Source organism: Lepidothrix coronata, unplaced genomic scaffold (genome assembly GCF_001604755.1).
Source record: "Lepidothrix coronata isolate B3197 unplaced genomic scaffold, Lepidothrix_coronata-1.0 Scaffold2, whole genome shotgun sequence".
In the NCBI taxonomy this organism is placed as follows: domain Eukaryota; kingdom Metazoa; phylum Chordata; class Aves; order Passeriformes; family Pipridae; genus Lepidothrix; species Lepidothrix coronata.
In genome coordinates this window covers 13,356,471-13,375,684 of record NW_016690182.1, presented here as the reverse complement: position 1 = coordinate 13,375,684, position 19,214 = coordinate 13,356,471, and the positions used below count along the sequence as shown (strand labels likewise).

Below are 19,214 nucleotides of genomic sequence, written 5' to 3'. Positions count from 1 at the left end.
CCTCTGCCCATTCTCTGCCCCCTCTCCTCCCCTTCTCTTCCCCTTCTCTTCCCCTTCTCTTCCCCTTCTCTTCCCCTTCTCTTCCCCTTCTCTCAGGTGGCTTTGGAGTGGCCAAAAACCTGAGCACTTGGGCCACCCAAGGCAAGAACTGCAGTGTCTGCAGGGAGGTGGAGGACGTGCTGAGGGCCTTCCACGCTGCCCACAAGCCCATCGGGCTGTGCTGCATCTCCCCAGTGCTGGCAGCCAAACTCTTCCCGGGCTGTGAGGTGACAGTGGGACACGACACCGAGTGTGAGAAGTGAGTGACCCACTGGGGCTCTCAGGGGGGACTGGGAGGCTCGGAGTTCATTAGGGAAGGCTCTTGTTGAGCTCCAAGAAACACCCCCCTTCCTCCTCAGAGACAGACCTGGGGGTGGGGGATCCAAGCCCGGCCTCAGATGATGTCAAATTTCAGGAATTATAGAGGTGTGATTGAATCACGTTGTCCCGCAGGTTTTAATGGTATTTATATCAATATTTTAATGATACTTATATAAAACAAATTATTAATTATGACAAATGAAGAGAGGGAAGATCTTGATCAGAATTATTTGCCACACAGGGAAAAAGCTAAAAAATCCTAGTAGAGTAAAATATAGTGTAAAATAGTGGGGTGCACTGTGTCAAAGGAATTATATTCCAAAAGAAACAATCCCTAAGTGGAGATTGAGGTAACTCACCACACACTGATCATGGGCAGGTCTTTCAGCCAGGGCAGGGGGTGGAACTGGATGGGCTTTAAGCTCCCTTCCAACCCTGGGGAGTGACCATGAAGAGATGTCCCTGTTCCACAGGAGAAGCTCCACACGCTCCAAGAAAGCCTGTGGGAGAATCTGCCATGTCACAGTTGGACTGGGCTTTTATGAAGTGATGGACTGCCAGTCCTGTATTCCCAGGCCATCTCTCAAATCCCGCCTCAAGGGCCTGGGAGACTTTTACCATTTCTCAGCAGATCAGAAGGAATGACCTCACACCAGACTTGCTGGCATTGTTATTTTTGTGTTTCCACAAGTCTGATGGAAATAAGACACTTAATTTTTTAAAGTAAAGCTTAAATTGAGACACTTCATTTGAAATACAGTCCTATATTCGCCTCCCCCGTGCACGTGGCACCTCATGGACCCAGGGTAGGAGAGACACCAGAGCACTGACTCCAAGTGAAGCAGATCCAAGGTAGGAGCAGGATGGTGGCACAAGCCTTGGAGTGTTAAGAGAGGGAGTTAAAGGGTCCTCAGTCCTACAGGAAAGCTGTGGCTGAATCCTCCCAAAAACCCTACACCTAATTGTTGCCCAGAGAAGCTGTGGCTGCTCCTGGATCCCTGGAAGTGTCCAAGGCCAGGTTGGATGGGGCTTGGAGCAACCTGGGCTAGTGGGAGGTGTCCCTGCCCATGGCAGGGGGTGGAACTGGATGAACTTTAAGCCCTTTCCCAACCCAAACCGGTCTGGAATTCCATAAACACTAAGTCTGGCATGGGCAGAGTTAAGCAGTGGAACATCAAGGGTTACTTTGGCTTTACTTCAGATTTTTAACTCACTCTAATCTGGAGGTGTTCCCTGTTCTGTAAGCCTGGAGAAACTCCTGTGGCAGAAAAACATTTGGCTCCTCTTGAGCAGGTTTTGAGCAGGGACCATCATCTCTTTTCTCTCTCAGCCTTCATCTCAGGGTGGGTTTATCCCCTCCTCCCTTGCAGGTGGCCCTATGCCAAGACCGCCGAGTCCATGCGGGAGCTGGGCTGCAAACACGTCAACAGCCACGTCACCGAGATCCACGTGGACCCCAGGAACAGGCTGGTGACCACCAGCGCCTTCATGTGCAACGCCCCCATCCATGAGATCCACGACGGCATCGGGAACATGGTCAAGGAAGTGGTCAGGCTTGCCTGAAGGCCACGAAGTCCAGCTCCTTCCCCTCTGACACCCACGTGTCACCAGGAAAAGTGCCACCCAACTGGAGTTCTGCCCCCTCCCCGCCCTTCCCAGAGCACCGGCGGCTGGGAGGAGGGACAGTCTGCAGTTGGGGTGTTCTGCCACGGCAAACTGGCAGGAAGGGGGGTGTGGGCACACACTGAGCTGGCACAGAGTCATGGGATGGTTTGGGTTGGGAGGGACCTCAAAGCCCACCTCGTCCATGGGCAGGGACACCTTCCACTGGCCCAGGTTGCTCCAACCTGGCCTTGGACACTCCCAGGGATGGGGCAGCCACAGCTTCTCTGGGCAGCCTGTGCCAGGGCCTGCCCACCCTCACAGCCAACAATTCCTTCCCAATATCCCACCTAACCCTGCCCTGCTCCAGCTTAAGGCCATGCCAGGTTTCCCCAGGGCTCCAGTTCAGCCCCCCCAACCCCCAGCTCCCGGAACAGGGGAATTGTGGCAAAAGGAAGGAACATGGTTCTGCTCCCAAATAAAACCTGCTGGTTTTCCATGGGCTGAACTCTGCTGCTGGTTCCCCTTGCCCTCTGGGTCAGGATGTGCTCTCGGTGCCACTGGTGGGCCAGGGAGGGGGAAAAACCATACAGGAGAAAATCCAATTCAGTATCAGTATCCAGGTCTGGTGGGAAGAGGAGGAATTCTGCTCTGGTATAAACAGAACCAGAGAATTCCAGGTTGGCAGGACCTCAAGGCTGAGCTGGCCCAGCTGCCTGCCCAGCTGGATCTTAAAACTCTCCAAAGCTGGCCCATCCAGCACTTCCCTGAGCGGATATTCCCATGGCTGATTGTTCTCATCGTGAAAATTGTCCTTGTGTCCATTGGGAATCTCCCCAGCAATAACCTGTACCCATTACCCCCCTCTTTTCCATGGACCCCTTGTGCAAAGGGAGTTTCCATCTCCTCTGTGTCCACCCTTTAAATACCAGAGCATGGTGATAAATTGTCCCCTAAACCTCATTTTCCCAGGGCTGAATGAGCCCTGTTGTCTCAGCTTTCCCTCCCAGGACCTGGATCACCTTCTCCACATCGTTTTTTTTGCAGAGTGGGGATCAAAACTCTTTGCACAACTGAAAATAAGACACTTTAGTTCAAACACAATCACATTTGCAGCCACTGAACGTTCCTGCAAACACAGGGAGCTCTCAGCTCTGGCACTTTTCCTTTGGCAGAGGGAGTTCTTTGACCATGTGAACTGAACACGAGTTAAATTGCAGCAATTTATTTACTTTGTTTTGAGTTTAAAGAACATCCTAAAAAGGGGGGAGGGAGATAATCCCCGTAAAACATGTTATAAAAAGCTGATCCCTGCAAATATGAAGAGTTCACTGGGCCCAAACTCCCAACTGCTGGGGAACAGAGATTGACCCTGGCTGCTTTTGAGTTCTCTCTTTACCAAACTAGAATGGTTTGACAGATATTTTTTTTTTTTGGTCAGAAAAGGATCTGGATCCTGCCCCAAAAATGTGATTTGTGCACTGAAAGCAGCGTAAACATCTCCCAAGCACAAAGCAGCAACCAGCATGTAAACGGGGTGGGGAACTGCTCGCAAACACCTTTAAAACCATCCACTTGGAACAAAACTGGCCTGGTTTCTTTTATGCTGAGTCAAAACAAAGGACTGGGGAAAAAAATGAGGCATCCACACAACGTGTGCAAAGGAATAAATCCAACTGTGCTTCAGTACAGGCTGGTCTTCTTCATGATCCGCAGGAATTCCTGCTCGTCCACTTCCCCATCCCCATCTCTGTCTGCCTCATCGATCATCTCCTGCAAGAGATTGGTGAGCAGGAATCAGATGTGGACTGGAATGACTGGATTCAGCAGGATTAGAACCAGTTTTTGGTAAGCTGTACTCAAACCGGAGGGGACGGTGTGCCCTCAATGTCAGACTTACTCCGTGACAAAATATTTCCCCAACTAGACGTTAATTTGTTTTTCTAAATGTACTTACGCAGAAATCTGTCTCAAAAAATATGACGGGAAATTTCCTGGGAGAAACAAAGTGCTTGGAGCAGAGTTATTCCCTTTCCATCACTCTCAGAAAGCTGCAATTCTACTGCTGCCATTTGAACCGTGTGGGGGTCAACCCCAAAATCCACTGCTGGGCACAAACTCTTCCATTCCTACCGGGAAAAAGGGGATTTTCCTACAGCTCCAGCACGAAGATCCCACTTCCCCCCCTCCCAGGTACAAACCTGCAGCTCCTCATCTGTGAGGTTTTCCCCCAGTTCTTTGGCCACACGTTTGAGGTTTTGGAAGGAGATTTTGCCGGTTTCGTCGTCGTCGAAGAGTTTGAAGGCCTTGAGAATTTCCTCTCTGGAGTCTTTTTCAGCCTTAAAAAAGGAAGAAGAAGGAAGTCTGAAAGGACAACTAAGGGGGAGTTGTGTCGTAGGGAACACTCCAAATAAGGTTATAAAAGATTTGATAGACTGAGAAACCCTTAAGAGTAAATTTAAAGGAGTTCCAGTCAGCAGGAATTGCACATAAAGGCTGAAGGGAGGCAGAGACACAGCCAGAATTCCAGGGAATTTTTTCTCTGTCCTAGCCAGCCAGATGTCTTTGGGATTTCACCACGAGGATCTTGGTTTCACTCAACGTGTTTGAAGATTTTTAAATCCAGATATTTGATCTGTAAGGAAATTAGAACTCAAGAAGAGCAAATACCCCCACGTCACAGAAAAACACTCCAACAGCTCCACAGCTGCATTGGATCTGGGAGAAAAGCCTGGATTTTTCTGGGAGAAAAGCAGGTTTTCCCTTTTCTCACACTCAAAAAACCCCCCCTGATTGTTAAAGGAAGTTGGGAATGATACTGTTGTTTCAACCTTTCCTTGAGAAATGAGACAGATTCCAGGATGTTTGTCCTTGAAAAATGAGACAGAATCCAACTTTCATATATTTAGTTGAGATTAAATAGTGTTTTAATCTCCTCCTAAACCCAAAAGGAGATGAATCACACATTAAAATTGCCTCTAATTTGATTTTTACCACTTCCATACCATTTTCTGGGTCATCACTGCCAAGAAGTCATCAAAGCTGATCTTCCCCGTCCCTTCCTTGTCGATGTCTGAGATCATTTTCTTGATCTCTTCTTTTTTAGGTTCAAAGCCCAGGGCCCTCATGGCCACCTGGAAGGACAAAATCAGTCATAAATCCCACAAAATCAGTTACAAACCCTACAAAATTATCAACAAAGCCACAGGGGAGGGAATAAAAAACAGGTGAACTTCTGCCACATCACGTCACAACATTCCGTGTCTGAAGGAAAACAGGGGCACATCAGGATGCAGAAAACAGGGATATAAACATTCCTATTGTGGAATTGGCCTTCAGTTAATTCAGGAATTTCCTAGCCACGCTTTTGCCCCAGCTCAGGACAGGGAGGGATTTGGGATTTGGCCGCATCAGAGTCTTGGGAGAAATGTTTGCACCGCGAAAATGTGGATTATTTGCTGCTCTTAACTCCCCTTTTTTGGTTGTATAATCAGCTCATTTTTCGCTCCAGTGATAAAAATCTCTTTCAGTGACTGTTGGGGGAACATTTCCCTCCTTTGATAAAGAGACAAGAGGCAGGTTTGAAACCAGATCTGCTCCCTGCGGTCTTAGGGAACACGGAAATCCAGGTAGGAAATGAGAGGGACAACTCCTGGAAGCAAAATAAGTCCTGATTTATTGATGACTCTTCTTCCCAAAAGAAGAGGGTGGACCAAAAGGGGTTTGCAATGAATAAAAGCAGGAAAATGAATGACATTGGTGGATTCCTCAGCTGGGATAATTTAATAAGCAAATAAAGTGAAATCCTCAACAAGAGGGAAAAAAATACCTTTTAAAAGTGCACAAACCGTTTTTTGAGGTTTTAATAATAAGCAGAAGCAGCATAAAATCCTCAAAAAGAGGGAAAAACACCTTTGAATTGTGCACAAACCCTTTTTTTGAGGAAGGAAGAAGCAGGAGGAAGGAGAAGGAGGAGGAGAAGGAAGAGAAGCATGAAATCCTCAGCAAGACAAGAGCACCTTTTTAACGTGAACAAACCCTTTTTTTGATGTTTTACTGACAGAGAAGGAGTCAGGACAGAAAACACAGAGCTCTCCATGAATTTTGGGCAGCCTGGCCCCAAACACACCTGAGAACAGCAGGAAAGAGCTGCAATAATGTGCCCTTTTACCAAGCACGTTTTAATGCTGGGAGGAGGAGGAGGAGGGGCAAAGCAGGGAAGTCGTGCGCTGTCGGAGGTGATTTCGGTTTCTAATACCGGCAGTCCTGTACTTCCAGCCGCACCTTGAGCTCCTTGACATCGATGCTGTCGCTGCCGCCGGTGTGGAAGAGCTCGAAAGCCTCGCGGATCTCCCGCTGCTGCTCCTCGGACAGCTCTGCTTTGGGACTCGCCTTCTTCCTCTGGGGAGCGGCCCCCAGCGCCGGCTTCTTACAGCTGCAGGCCTTGGGACAGCACGGGGGGTCAGGGCAGGGGGCCGGGGGGCTCAGGGCCCCTTACAGCCCCCTCAGGGCCCCTTACAGCCCCCTAAGCGCCTCACGGCTCCCTCTGTCCCCTCAGGTCCCTCATGGCTCTCTCAGATTCCTCACGGACCCCTCAGGTCCCCTTACAGCCCCGTCAGGTCCCTCACGGCCCTCTCAGGTCTCTCACGGTCCCCTCAGCCCCAAACGGCTCCCTTAGTCCCTCACAGTCCCTCAAAGCCCCTCACGACCGCCTCAGATCCCTCACAGCCTCCTCAGACCCCTCATGGTCCCCTCAGGTCCCTCACAGCCCCCTCAGTTCCTCACAGCCCCCTCAAGCCCCTCACGGCCCCCTCAGATCCATCACGGCCCCCTCAAGTCCCTCACAACTCCCTCAGTCCCCTCAGGTCCCTCACAGCTCCCTCACCTCTCTCACGGATTCCTCAGGTCCCCTCACAGCCCCCTCAGCCCCTCACGGTCCCCTCAGGTCCCCTTACAGCCCTCTCAGACCCCTCATGGCCCCCCAGGTCCGTCACAGCCCTGTCATGGCACCCTCAGCCCCTCACAGTCCCCTCACATCCCTCACGGTCCCCTTACAGCCCCCTCAAGTCCCTCATGGCCCCCTCACAGCCCCCTCAGGTCCCAGAGAAGCTGTGGCTGCCCCATCCCTGGAAGTGTCCAAGGCCAGGCTGGACAGGGCTTGGAGCAACCTGGGCTAGTGGGAGGTGTCCCTGCCCATGGCAGGGGGTGGCACTGGATGAGCTATAAGGTCCCTTCCAACCCAAAACATTTAATGATTCCGCACACAGGCAGTGTGTTATCTGGGAGAAGACATTCCAAGGGGGACAATCTGCCACCCAAAATATGTCTCCTACGAGGGATGGCTTTGATTCTGTGATGCTGTGACTTAAGCCAAGGCTGTGGGATTCCATGCCCCCTGTCCTCTCCCAGTCCAGGAGCATCCCGGCAGTGTTTCCGTACAGTTGTTATCATTATCCAGCAGTGCTACAGGAGGGATCCAGGAGTGATGTCCCTCATTAACACTGATCCAGACAGGAAGCCTCGCCAAGCAGCCCTTTATAACCCAGTCCCCTCACGGCCCCTCAGGCCTCTCACAGTCCCCTCAGTCCCCCTTACAGCCCTCTCAGGGCCCTCACGGCTCCCTCAGGTCCCTCAAGGGCCCCTGAGCCCCTCATGGGGACCCCCTCAGGTCCTTCACAGCCCCTCACGACACCCTCAGGTCTTCCAGGGCTCCCTCAAAGCCCCTCACGACACCCTCAGGTCTTCCAGGGCTCCCTCAAAGCCCCTCACGACACCCTCAGGTCTTCCAGGGCTCCCTCAAAGCCCCTCACGGCCCCCCCGAGGTCCCTCTCCTCCCTCACACCCCCCCACTGACCATCCCACCGCCTTCACTCCCGGCGGCCTCAATGCCGCGTTCTCCCATTGGCTGCCGCCCCCCACGCCGTTGCCACGGCAACGCGCGCTCCAATTGGCCGCGGTCGGGGCGGAGCCAAGGGAGGTGAATGAGCGCGTGGGAAAAGGCTCCTCCTGCTCCCAGCGCGATTGGCCGGAGGGAGGAAGAGGCGGGCCAATCAGCGCGCGGGAACGGGCTGGCGCGATGCTCGGCCCAGGGGGAGGGGCGGGGTCGGGGAGTGGGCGGGGTCTGAAGGGAGGGGCGGTGCTGATTGGTGGAGGGCAGGTGGGGGGCGGGGCCGGGGCGCGCTAGGAGCGGCAGCGGCGGTGAGAGGGGAGGGGGCGGCACTGGGAGGGACTGGGAGCACTGGGAACGGGTCTGGGGGCTGCGGGGAGGGCGTGGGAAAGTGGAAAGGACGGGGAGGGGCTGCGGGAAGGGGATGGGGGCGGTGGGGAGCGTCCTGGGGGCCGTGGGAAAGCACGTGGGGAGGCTCCTGGGGGTTGTGAGGAAGGTCCGGGGGGATGTGGGAAAGATCCTGGGGGCACCAGGGAAGGTCCTGGGAGCAGGGCGAAAGGTCCTGGGGGCCGTGGGAGGGTGATGGGAGCAGTGGAAAAGTCCTGAGGGCCGTGGGAAAGGACATGGGGGCCGTGGGGAGGGTCGTGGGGGCCATGGGGGAGGTCCTGGGGGATGCGGAGAAAGTCTTGGGGGATGCGGGGAAGGTCCTGGGGGACATGGGGAGAGTCCTGGGCGATGTGGGAAGGTCTTGGGGGCTTTGGGGAAGGTCCTGGGGGGCATGGGGAAGGTCCTGGGGGGCATGGGGAGGGTCCTGGGCGATGTGGGGAAGGTCCTGGGCGATGTGGGGAAGGTCCTGGGCGATGTGGGGAAGGTCCTGGGCGATGTGGGGAAGGTCCTGGCGGCTGCACGGAAGGTCCTGGGGCTGTAGGAAGGTGATGGGAGTAGTGGAAAGGTCCTCAGGGCCATGGGGAAGGTTGGGGGAGGAGTGAGGGAGATCCTGGGCGATGTGAGGAAGGTCTGGGGGGCTGTGGGGAGGACATGGGGGCTGTAGAGAGGGTCGTGGGGGCTTTGGGGAGGCCCTGGAGGACACAGGGAGGGTCCTGGAGGCTGTGGGAAGGTCCTGGGAGCGCTGGGAACGGTTCTGGGGACTGTGGAGAGGGGATGAGAGCTGTGGACAGGACATGAGGGCCTTGGGAAAGGAGCTGGAGGCCCTGGTGAAGGTCCTGGAGGACAATGGGGAGGGTCCTGGGAGCTGTTGAAGGGCACAGGGTTGTGGGAAAGACCTGGGGGCTGTGGGGAATGTCCTGGGGGTCATGGGCAGGGTCAGGGGGGGACTGGGAGACATCCTGGGGGTCATGGGCAGGGTCAGGGGGGGACTGGGAGACATCCTGGGGGATGTTGGGAGGGTTCTGGAGGCCATGGGCAAGGTCCTGGTGTTCTTGGAAAGGTCCTGGGGCAGTGGAAAGGTTGTGGGGATGGTCCTGGGGGACGTGAGGAAGGTCCTGGTGTTTTTGGAAAGATCCTGGGGGATGTTGGGAGGGCCCTGGGGTTTGTAGGGAGGTCTTGGGGGGCTTTGGGGAAGGTCCTGGGGGTGATGAGGAGGTTCTGCAGGCCATGGGGAGGATCCTGGAGGATGTTGGGAAGGTCCTAGGGATTGTGGAAAGGGCACTGGGGAAGGTCCTGCTGTTTTTGGAAAGGTCCTGGGGGCACTGGGAGAGTCCTGGAGGCCATGGGGAAGGGTTCTGGGAATGTGGGAAAGGTCCTGGAGGCACTTGGGAAGGTCCAGGGGGATGTGGGGAAAGTCCCTCTCTGTCTCCAGCACATCCATTGGCTTATTTTTATTCTTTTTTTAGCAAAACAAGGAGAATGAACTCCCTTTTTTCATCTTTCTTCAGCATAACAGGTTCAAACCTGGATTTCTGGATCCAGAAACGTGGGATTTTATTGTGAAGAAGAAAATATCCTCCTTTTTTGCAGGAATCTGGTGGACAGGCCTCACCTGAGCCATGGCCACACGTCTCAGATCGGTGAGTTGAGCCCCCAGAAGGGGCTTTAAGAAGATTTGTCCTGCAAAAAACACCTTCTCATGGACAATCCTGAACATCCTGAGACTGATCCCACATTAGGGATAATTCGGGGGGGGGGATAATGGGGTTTTCCAAAGAATAATTTGCTGCTGTTGGTGCCAAAAAGATCCAGAAATGCTCCAACCCCCCCAGTGGCTTTGTCAGTGCTGGAGACCGAGTTCTTCCAGGATCATTCCCAGATGTTTTATGGCCCAGTTGAGGTCCCTGAGCTCTCCTAGACTGTTGTTCCCTCATTTTGTGATCCTTACATTAAATACAAAAGGTTGGGATATGGGAAAAGTACCATTTTGCTTAACACAGAGAAGATTTGGGATGTAACTCTCAGGAGTTATTTATTATTATTATTAATTATTATAGTTATAACTAAATATAATTATAAATTATATAATTTATATTGTATTCTATAATATAATAATTATAGCATTATAGTTATTATTATTAATAATTTATTGGGCTGTTCTGTCTCTTCACCTGAGGTTCTTAGTTAGGAATTTCTGCCTTGTGAGGCATTTTCTCACTAATTCATAGCAAGTTGATGCAAGACCAGGAAATCTGGGATATTTAGGAAGCAAACAGCCAAAAAAGCCACTTGGAAAGACTGTGAGCAAACGGTTGTGTCTCCACAGCCCTGCTGGGGTAGAATTCCTACCCTAAAATCAATGTATTCATGGGCAGCTTGGCTTGCTACACACTTTATACTCTGCAATATCAAATTAGAGAGAGTTTATATATAAAATTATATTTAATTTTGGCTGCCCCATCCCTGGAAGTGTCCAAGGCCAGGTTGGAGCAACCTGGGCTAGTGGAAGGTGTCCCTGCCCCTGGCAGGGGGTGGAACTGGATGGGCTTTAAGGTCCCTCCCACCCCAAACCCTTCTGGGGTTTTATGGTTCCTAAACGTGCTCTGGAGCTGGTTTGAGCCCTCTGCAGTGGCTCTGAGGTGCAGAGGCAGAGGGCAGCATTGTGCTGCAGGAAAGCTTTGGGGCACACAGCTCGGGGCAGTTTTCGGGAAGAACACACTGGGATCGTGGAATCCCGGAATGGTTTGTGGTGGAAGGGACCTTGCTGAGAGAGGATACAGGGGAAAGCAAGGAAAAATAATGATGGGATGGAGCTGCTGCCTTTTGAGGAGGAGCTGAAACAGCTTCTGTCCCCTCTTTGACCAAATCCTGCCACGGTCACCACTAAAAATGTTCCATCTGAACATTTCCAGGGATGGGGACTCCACTCCTGCCCTGGGCACCTGGGCCAGGGCTGGACAACCCTTTCCATGAGGAAATTTTCCCCAAATCCAACCTGAGCCTCCCCTGGCACAGCTGGAGGCCGTTCCCTCTCCTCCTGTCCCTTGTTCCCTGGGAGCAGAGCCCGACCCCCTCCTGTCAGGGAGTTGCAGAGCCAGAAGGTCCCCCCTGAGCCTCCTTTTCTCCAGGCTGAGCCCCCCCAGCTCCTCCTCATAGGATTTATGCTCCAGACCCTAATCAGACCCTGCTTTGCATGTCCCATCCTAAATAACTGGTTCTGCTTTGATGTAACTGGGGAAACTCCTGGAATTTCTCTGCAGCAGAACTTTCCTTTAAGGATGTGACACTTAGAAACTTCTGAACAATCCCTGTCTTTGTGTGGTTCCAGGGGGTTAAAATTCCCTCCAGCTCCATAGATAAACCCCCACCTCTGCAGTTGTGCAGCAACAATAAGGAGTAAATGTGTTTCCAACCAGGACAGAACATTCTTTGTCCAAAGGCTCCCTCAGACTCAGGGTTTGGATGTTCTGTGCTGGGGAGGTCCTTGGTCTCACTCCAGTTACAGAGTGAGCAGACAGGAATCTGTTAATTAGTGCCTGTGACCATTGATTTAAAAAGCTTAAAAAGATAAAGGAAGAACTAATGACTCCAAAGGGCAATCCTTGCCTGCACCTGGGTCCTTTCTTGGCTTGAAGGAGCCTGAGTGTCACAGGCTCTGATACAAAAATATTCAGTTTGAATATTCTGAATCATCTGTGCCCTGGGGCTGAAGGAAATCACAGAATCATCATAAAATCCTAGCCTGGTTTGGGTTGGGAGGGACCTTAAAGCTCATCCAGTTCCACCCAGGGACACCTTCCACTATCCCTGTCCAACCTGGCCTTGGACACTTACAGGGATGGGGCAGCCAAAATTAAATATAGTTTTATATATAATTTATATATAAACTCTCTCTAATTTGATATTGCAGAGTATAAAGTGTGTAGCAAGCCAAGCTGCCCATGAATACATTGATTTTAGGGTAGGAATTCTACCCCAGCAGGGCTGTGGAGACACAACAGTTTGCTCACAGTCTTTCCAAGTGGCTTTTTTGGTTGTTTGCTTCCTAAATATCCCAGATTTCCTGGTCTTGCATCAACTTGCTATGAATTAGTGAGAAAATGCCTCACAAGGCAGAAATTCATAACTAAGAACTTCAGGTAAAGCGACAGAACAGCTCAGTCAATTGTGCTCCTGAGAGTTATGGCCCAAAAACCTCTCTGAGCTGGGGAAAATGGTACTTTTTCCATATCCCAACCTTTTGTATTTAATGTGGGGATCACAGAATGAGGGAACAACAGCCTAGGAGAGCTCAGGGACCTCAGCTGGGCCACAGCACATCATAAAACCTCTGGAAATGTCTCTGCACCGTTTTGTTGGCTCCCTTCGAACTCTGTTGGCTTTGCCATCCGGGCAGGGTTTGTGGGGGCAAATCCTCTTTTCCTTCTGTCCTTTTGGGCCTCTTGGGTTAGGGGAGTGAGGCAAAGCCCTTCCCAAATCCAGCCAGTGTGTCTGAGCTCCTGAGTCACTGTGATGACCAGTGGAGGAGTCTCTGGGTGCCTGAATTTTGACTCCTCCGGTCGAGCTGCGGAATTCCAGCCCGTTAAGATCCTGGGAAGTTGGGGTGGGTTTCCTTGGGGTGTGTGTGGTTGTTAAGGGGGTTTGCCTCCCCTCTCTGGCTCTCTGCAGGCTGGCAGGAGGTGCACTGTGATCGGGGGCTCGGGGTTCCTGGGGCGGCACATGGTGGAGCAGCTCCTGGACAGGGGTTACTCCGTCAACGTCTTTGACATCCAGCAGAGCTTCGAGAGCGACGGAGTGAAGTTCTTCCTGGGAGACCTCTGTGACAAGGAGGTACAGACCCACAGGGACAGCCTGGCACTGGGGATGTCCCCAGGGCTCAGTGCTGGGCCAAGGGTTGATTCATTTCATCAGTGGTTGGGGGAAGGGTGGTGGCTCCCCAGCGGGGTCAGCGCAGGAGGGGCTGATCCCTCAGAGGACTTGGAGAAGCTTGGGGAGATGGGCAGGGAAGAACTGTCTGGAATTCAGCAGTGCCGAGTGCAGGGCCTGCAGCTGGGGAGGAACAACCCCGGGCACCAGCACAGGCTGGGGGGGACCTGCTGGAGAGCAGCTCTGGGAGAGGGCCCTGAGGGTCCCTGAGCCAGCAGCGAGCCCGGGGGGACAGGAGGCCAGTGGGATCCTGGGGGGCATTTGGAAGAGCACTGGTTGAGGAAGGTGATCCTGCCCCTCTGCCCAGCCCTGGGCAGGCACATCTGCAGGGCTGGGCCCAGCTCGGGCTCCTCAGCACAGCAGGGCCAGGGAGCTCCTGCAGCGGGGCCAGCGCAGGCTGTGAGGATGAGGAGGGCACTGGAGCATCTCCCTGAGCAGCAAAGGCTGAGGGAGCTGGGGCTGTTCAGCCTCCAGAGCAGAGCCTGGAGCCAGGTCTGGAGGAGCTGCAGGGAGGGGGCAGAGGATGGAGCAGGCTCTGCTCGGGGGGCCCAGCGATGGCACAGGAGGAACGGGCAGGAACTGATGCCCAGGAAGTTCCTCCTGGATCTGAGGAAGAACTTCTTTGCTGTGCAGTGACCCAGCACTGAACAGAGACCAGAGAGGGTGTGGAGTCTCCCTCACTGAGGTTATTCCAGACCCATCTGGACACAATCCATGTGCTCTGGGCTGGCCCTGCTGGAGCAGGGAGGTGACACCAGATGACCCACTGTGGTTCTTTCCAGCCTGACCCATTCTGGGAAAGGATGTCTGGTTAAACGGGTGTTGGTTCCACCACTGAGCCTTTCCCAAATCTCTGACACACCTGGAGGCCCTGCACAGGTTGGAAAAGGGGTTGCAGACGTGCCGTCCAACCTTTCCCTGGGGTGAAGCCTCAGCACTTCTCCATGGAATCATCTCAAAGGAACAGCCCTGGTATCCCTTGGAGCTGCAAAGAACAGACCTGATTTCTGTCTGAAGCTTTGCCTCACTGTTGGTTTAGACACTCAGTGTAATTACAGCCCCTGTGCTAATTGCAGGGGGGCTCTCCCAGCTCTCCTCAGCTCCATGAGAAGGGCACAACTCGTTATTCCCAACAGTCAGGGCAGGCTGAGGCCTCCTGAGGTTGAGCCAGGTGAGAGACACCTCCCCACCTGCCTGAACACCACAGCTCAGGGCTTTGGGACAGTCACCTCCAACAGGGCCCTGGGGAGCTGGGAAACTGCTGCTTCCTGAGTGTCCCAGCTCCTGGCTCCAGGGAGTTCTGAGTCTCCTACCTACTGATGATATTCCAAGTCGTTCAGCCTAAAAAGCCTCCAGCTCTGGAGAAGTTCTCAGGTTCTTCTCTGGAAAGAAGGGTTGATGTAGAGTGTGTTTGCCCAGCAAGAGGAGAGGGCACTGTGAAAATCCTGGATGCAAATCCTATTCCAGATGCCCACCTTTGTGGAGGGAACATGACTGAAATTTCACAGAGTGTTTCCTTCTTATTAATTGTTTTCCCTACACCGTGGCTGTTGCTTCGTTCCCGTCTCCCGTGTTGGATCTCCCAGGCTCTGCTCCCGGCTTTGCAAGGCGTGTCCGTGGCCTTTCACTGTGCATCCCCAGCACCTTCCAGTGACAACAGGGAACTGTTCTACAAGGTGAATTTTATGGGAACCAAAGCAGTCATTGAGGCCTGCAAAGAAGCTGGAGTGCAGGTAAGGCTGGAAAAGCACGTGGACACTGGAGTGGACTTTATAACACTTGCACTGTGGACCAATTTCTGTCCAGTTTAGGGCTCTGAGGTAATCAATTCCTACTTGTTCCATGAAAACTAGTGGGAGACACACTCCTGCTTAGCGTTGGATCGAAACTCAATCCATGTTTGCCACAGAAAACCTGCACGTTGCAGTCTTCCTGACTGCAGGAAAAGCTTCCATTCAAATCTGTCCTGCCACGCTCCTGGGAATCACCCAGGGGAGAACCACAGCTGGCAAGTGGCTTCTTTCATGGGACAGCTCCAGAGGTGGCTTTTCCAGCGGTGGAAATATCCATGGCATGTATTCCCTGTCTGAATTCTTTGCCGTGTAATGAGAGGGAACACACTCGTGCCACAATCTCGGTGTAATTTGGTTTAGAAAATCAGTTGCCCTCAAAAGAAAAGAGCCTGAGGAAAGCAGGAAACTGCTGTTGAGCAGCCTCAGATCGCAAGCTGAATTTCCTCCTGGTGGTCTTTTGATACCACGGGAGTTTTCACTTCAGTTCTCAGCGAATCTGCCAGCCCAGCACATGTGAAGATCCCGTTATCCCAGGCAGTGATGCAGCTCCAGAGGGTTTTGTGCAGTGTCCACGGACAAATCCAGAGGGGATCACGTTCAGAATTTCTGCCTCTCACAGCTTGGGTTGGTTGGTGGGTTTTTCTTTCCCCCTGGTGTCATAAGGAGATGGGCCACGTGGTGTTTCCCTCCAGGCTGTGTCTGGATTCTGTGGGAGCAGAACCTGTTGGATCCAACCATCTCTTTCTGCCAGTGTCCTTTTTCTCCAAGACCACATGTCTCTGATTGCTCAGAGCTTTGAATCCACTTGGCTACATTTTTATCCAGCAAAAACATCCAAGATTTCTCTTTTTTGGTTCAGTCTCCCGTGATCCTGTTATTGTGAAGATGAGCAAATCCCTCCCAAACCCACTAATTTGTGTTAAGTTTTACAGTGTTCCTTTACACTCTGATTTCCCTGGGGATGTTTTCCCCCGCCTGGGGTGTTTGTTGGAGTGTTTTGATGTCCTTTAGGTGGCACAAAACCCTGTGACAGAGCCACACCTGCAGTTTGAGCTCATTTTCTCTTGGCCTTGTTCTTCTAGACTCAGTTCATTCTCTGTAGGATCGGTTGTTTAAACATTATTATTGTCTTTACTCAGCCTTCATAAACAATAACCCTCCTGTCTTAGGCTTCAAACAACTGTTTTCTCTGCCATCCTTTGCAGAAACTGGTGTTAACCAGCAGTGCCAGTGTAGTTTTTGAGGGCACAGACATAAAAAATGGATCAGAAGACCTCCCTTATGCACAAAAACCTATTGACTACTACACAGAGACCAAGATCCTCCAGGAGAAGGTATTTGCCATTGTATCTTGTGGTTAAATTGTTATTTTTTGATGTATTAACTTAATAATAAGAGACTAAAATTGTGTTGTGCCATAAATTACCCCTGAAGTTGAATGAAATAGTGTCTTACCCCACACAAGTTGGCTCAGAACTGGCAGAGGTGTCACTTCCATGGCATGGAAATGCCACTTCTTAGCTTTAAGCTTGGGTTTAAGAGCAGCTGAGGGGAGTTTTTTGTCTCCTCTGCTCTGGGAGGCTGTTTCAGACCCCCATTTTCCTGATTTGCAGCCTGAGTTTGTAGTTGGGATTGTGAACAAGCCCCTGGGGAAGGAAAAGATGGGAATGTGGGCTGAGCTGAGGAGCACACCAGCCTAATAAAGTGTTGTCAGCCAATGCTCTTGGCCATGCACTGAAATATTATTGTTCAAAACTGCCTAAAAACTGCCCCTACATCTGACAGTTCACTGCTCTGCATGTTTGCACATCCCCAGTATCTGTCGTGTTCCGTGTTCTTTTTGCTGCAGCATTTGGGGTTTAAATATGGGGCAGCAATGTTTTAAGTCAACCTGGTGTTGAGCCTTTTCCCATGGCTTGGCCTTTCAGTTGTGGAAAGGTGCCTTCAAGGGTTTCTCTCCAAAAGAGCTGAGTTAATTTTAATTGTAAAAGCATCTGTGCTTTCACAAGCACGACCGCTCTGCGCCGAGGAAGGGAAAGCTGGGGAGCAGCAATCCAGTGCTGTGCAATTCTGGCTCCATTTGGGGTGAAATGCAAAGTGTTCCGTGTGGGTTTGGCTGTGCCTCGATCCCGGGGTTTCCCAGAAATCCCAGCAGCTGTTGGGAATGAGGAGGACGTGTTGGTTGGAAGCTCCCAAGGGAATTCAGTCCCCTTCAGAGCTCCTTTGCTGGACGTGCTCAGCTCTTGGTGCTGCCAGAGAGGTGGGATCAGCCCCTCCTGAAGGAGATCCAGAAGGTTTGGGGTGGGAATGGCTGATGGGAGGGACAGAGGTGGAATTGCTCAGTGTCCTCTTCTCCAGCACAAGGAGTTCGTGGAGTGAAAGAACTTGGAAAACCTCTGGGTTTATGGTGTTAAATGGGAGAAGCAAAGAGTTCCCTTCCCTTGCCTGGCAATTCCTGAAGTGTCCAACTGGTTCTTGTCTGGTTTTTCTCCTCAAAGAGAAGTGGGAGAAGAGCTGGGAACAAAGGAAGGATCATTTGTAGAGCTGGGAACAAAGGAAGGATCATTTGTAGAGCTGGGAACAAAGGAAGGATCGTTTGTAAAGATGAGAAGGGGTAATAATTCCTCCACTGGTGTCTTCCCAAGGGGATGGGAGCCCACATCACTGAGTGAGGAGCTTGGAGTTTCCCTTCCCAGCCTTTCTCCCGTTTGGATTCTCTTCTTTCCCTGCAGGAAGTGCTCAGTGCCAACGACCCAGACAACAATTTCCTCACCGTTGCCATTCGTCCCCACGGAATATTCGGTCCCAGAGACCCTCAGCTGGTTCCCATCCTCATCCAGGCAGCCAAGAGGGGCAAAATGAAGTTCATCATCGGGTGAGCAAAGCTCAGGCATTTTACTGCTGTGATAAAACCTACAAAAAGCCCTTTTGAGAGGGCATAATATTCATTTTTTCCACTTTTGATATTAATTTAAAAATACCATTTTATTATTTTCATTACTGTAATTAATAATACATATTATATCTTATGTCTGATTATAAATAATATAAATATAAATAAATATAAATTATATATATGATATTATATTTATTTATATAATATAATATTATATATTATAATATAATATTATGTTCATATATAATATTATATATCATATAATATATAATATATTATATATATTATATATTATATATTATATAAATATATCTAAATATAAATAAATAATATAGATTACATTAATACAATATTCTGATAATAAATATATTTAATGAATATATTCAATAAATATTTATTATTTGTTATTATAACAAATTATTAAAAATTATTATAAATTATGACTATAATATTATAATTATAAATTATAAATATTGCAATACATTATTATATTATCATTATTTATTATATAAATATTTATTAAATAGATATATTTAATAAATGTATTAAAATATATATTTAAATATATTTATTATTAAATATAATTAAGTAGCAATTGTTTTAAACTATTAGTTATTAATAATTATTTTTTAATATGTTATTATGTTTGATAATATATACTATGTATTATTATAGAATATATGCACTATTAATATACTATATAATTATGGTTATTTGATATTATTAAATATGAATTCTTTTTATTAATGAAATATATTAGTTTTTAAAATATCGATTTTTTTTTTCACTTCTTTCTTTAAAAATCCTCCTTTGTTAGGGGTCCATCCCCTCAAGTGGTGAGTGTTCCCACTGCCAAAGGAATATCCCTGAGGGAAGCTGGCCTGGCTTTAGCTCTCTGAGGAGCTGTGCCATCAGATGTGAAAGCTCAGATGACTCACAGGAGTTTAATTAATACACACTTTTGGTGTGGAAGGTTCTGGCAATTCAATAACCTGTTAAATCCTCCAAGTACATTGAATATTCCTGATGGTAGGATGAAAGAGAGCTGCCTTGTCACTGAGCCCCTTGCAGAGCTTCCAGTGGAGCGCTGGAGGTTCAGAGCAAGAGGTTGGTTTGCTCTGGCAAAGAAAAGTGCTTTTTAATTAGGAAGGGATTTCATTAAGAGTGGATTTTTATTCCATGCGGGGGCCTGGTTTGTGTATTTTTAGGCATGTTTTTAGGTGTGGTTTAGGCGTGGTTTCAGGCGTGTTTTAGGCGTGGTTTTAGGCGGGTTTTAGGAGTGGTTTAGGCATGGTTTTAGGCGTGGTTTTAGGCAGGATTTAGGCCTGGTTTCAGGCGTGTTTTAGGTGTGGTTTTAGGCAGG

At 50.3% G+C, this 19,214-nt stretch overlaps 3 protein-coding genes across 10 annotated transcripts in view; 2 read left to right on the top strand and 1 right to left on the bottom strand.

Moving 5' to 3' along the window:
• Positions 1-2,213, top strand: part of LOC108497170 (ES1 protein homolog, mitochondrial-like) — a 5,275-nt gene extending 3,062 nt beyond the window's left edge. Inside the window, exons 3-4 of the mRNA XM_017814577.1 lie at positions 97-298; positions 1,731-2,213. Coding sequence (XP_017670066.1) covers positions 97-298; positions 1,731-1,923 — 395 coding nt within the window. The 3' untranslated portion in view covers positions 1,924-2,213. The remainder of the gene's footprint in view (positions 1-96; positions 299-1,730) is intronic.
• A 958-nt stretch (positions 2,214-3,171) lies between these two features.
• On the bottom strand, positions 3,172-7,944 carry CETN2 (centrin 2). The gene is made up of 5 exons (XM_017819938.1): positions 7,817-7,944; positions 6,247-6,405; positions 4,968-5,096; positions 4,164-4,301; positions 3,172-3,735 (listed from the first exon to the last, which is right to left on the bottom strand). Exons 1-5 carry the CDS (start codon positions 7,862-7,864, stop codon positions 3,646-3,648), a joined length of 564 nt encoding a protein of 187 aa, XP_017675427.1. The 5' UTR covers positions 7,865-7,944; the 3' UTR covers positions 3,172-3,645.
• A 165-nt stretch (positions 7,945-8,109) lies between these two features.
• Positions 8,110-19,214, top strand: part of NSDHL (NAD(P) dependent steroid dehydrogenase-like) — a 16,144-nt gene continuing 5,039 nt past the window's right edge. The window contains exons 1-6 of one of the 8 annotated variants that reach the window (XM_017819470.1): positions 8,110-8,160; positions 9,827-9,876; positions 12,905-13,066; positions 14,749-14,895; positions 16,161-16,289; positions 17,688-17,830. In XM_017819470.1, the coding sequence (XP_017674959.1) occupies positions 9,856-9,876; positions 12,905-13,066; positions 14,749-14,895; positions 16,161-16,289; positions 17,688-17,830 (602 nt within the window). In that variant the 5' untranslated portion in view covers positions 8,110-8,160; positions 9,827-9,855. The other 7 variants (XM_017819435.1, XM_017819461.1, XM_017819444.1 and 4 more) reach the window with 7 other exon arrangements.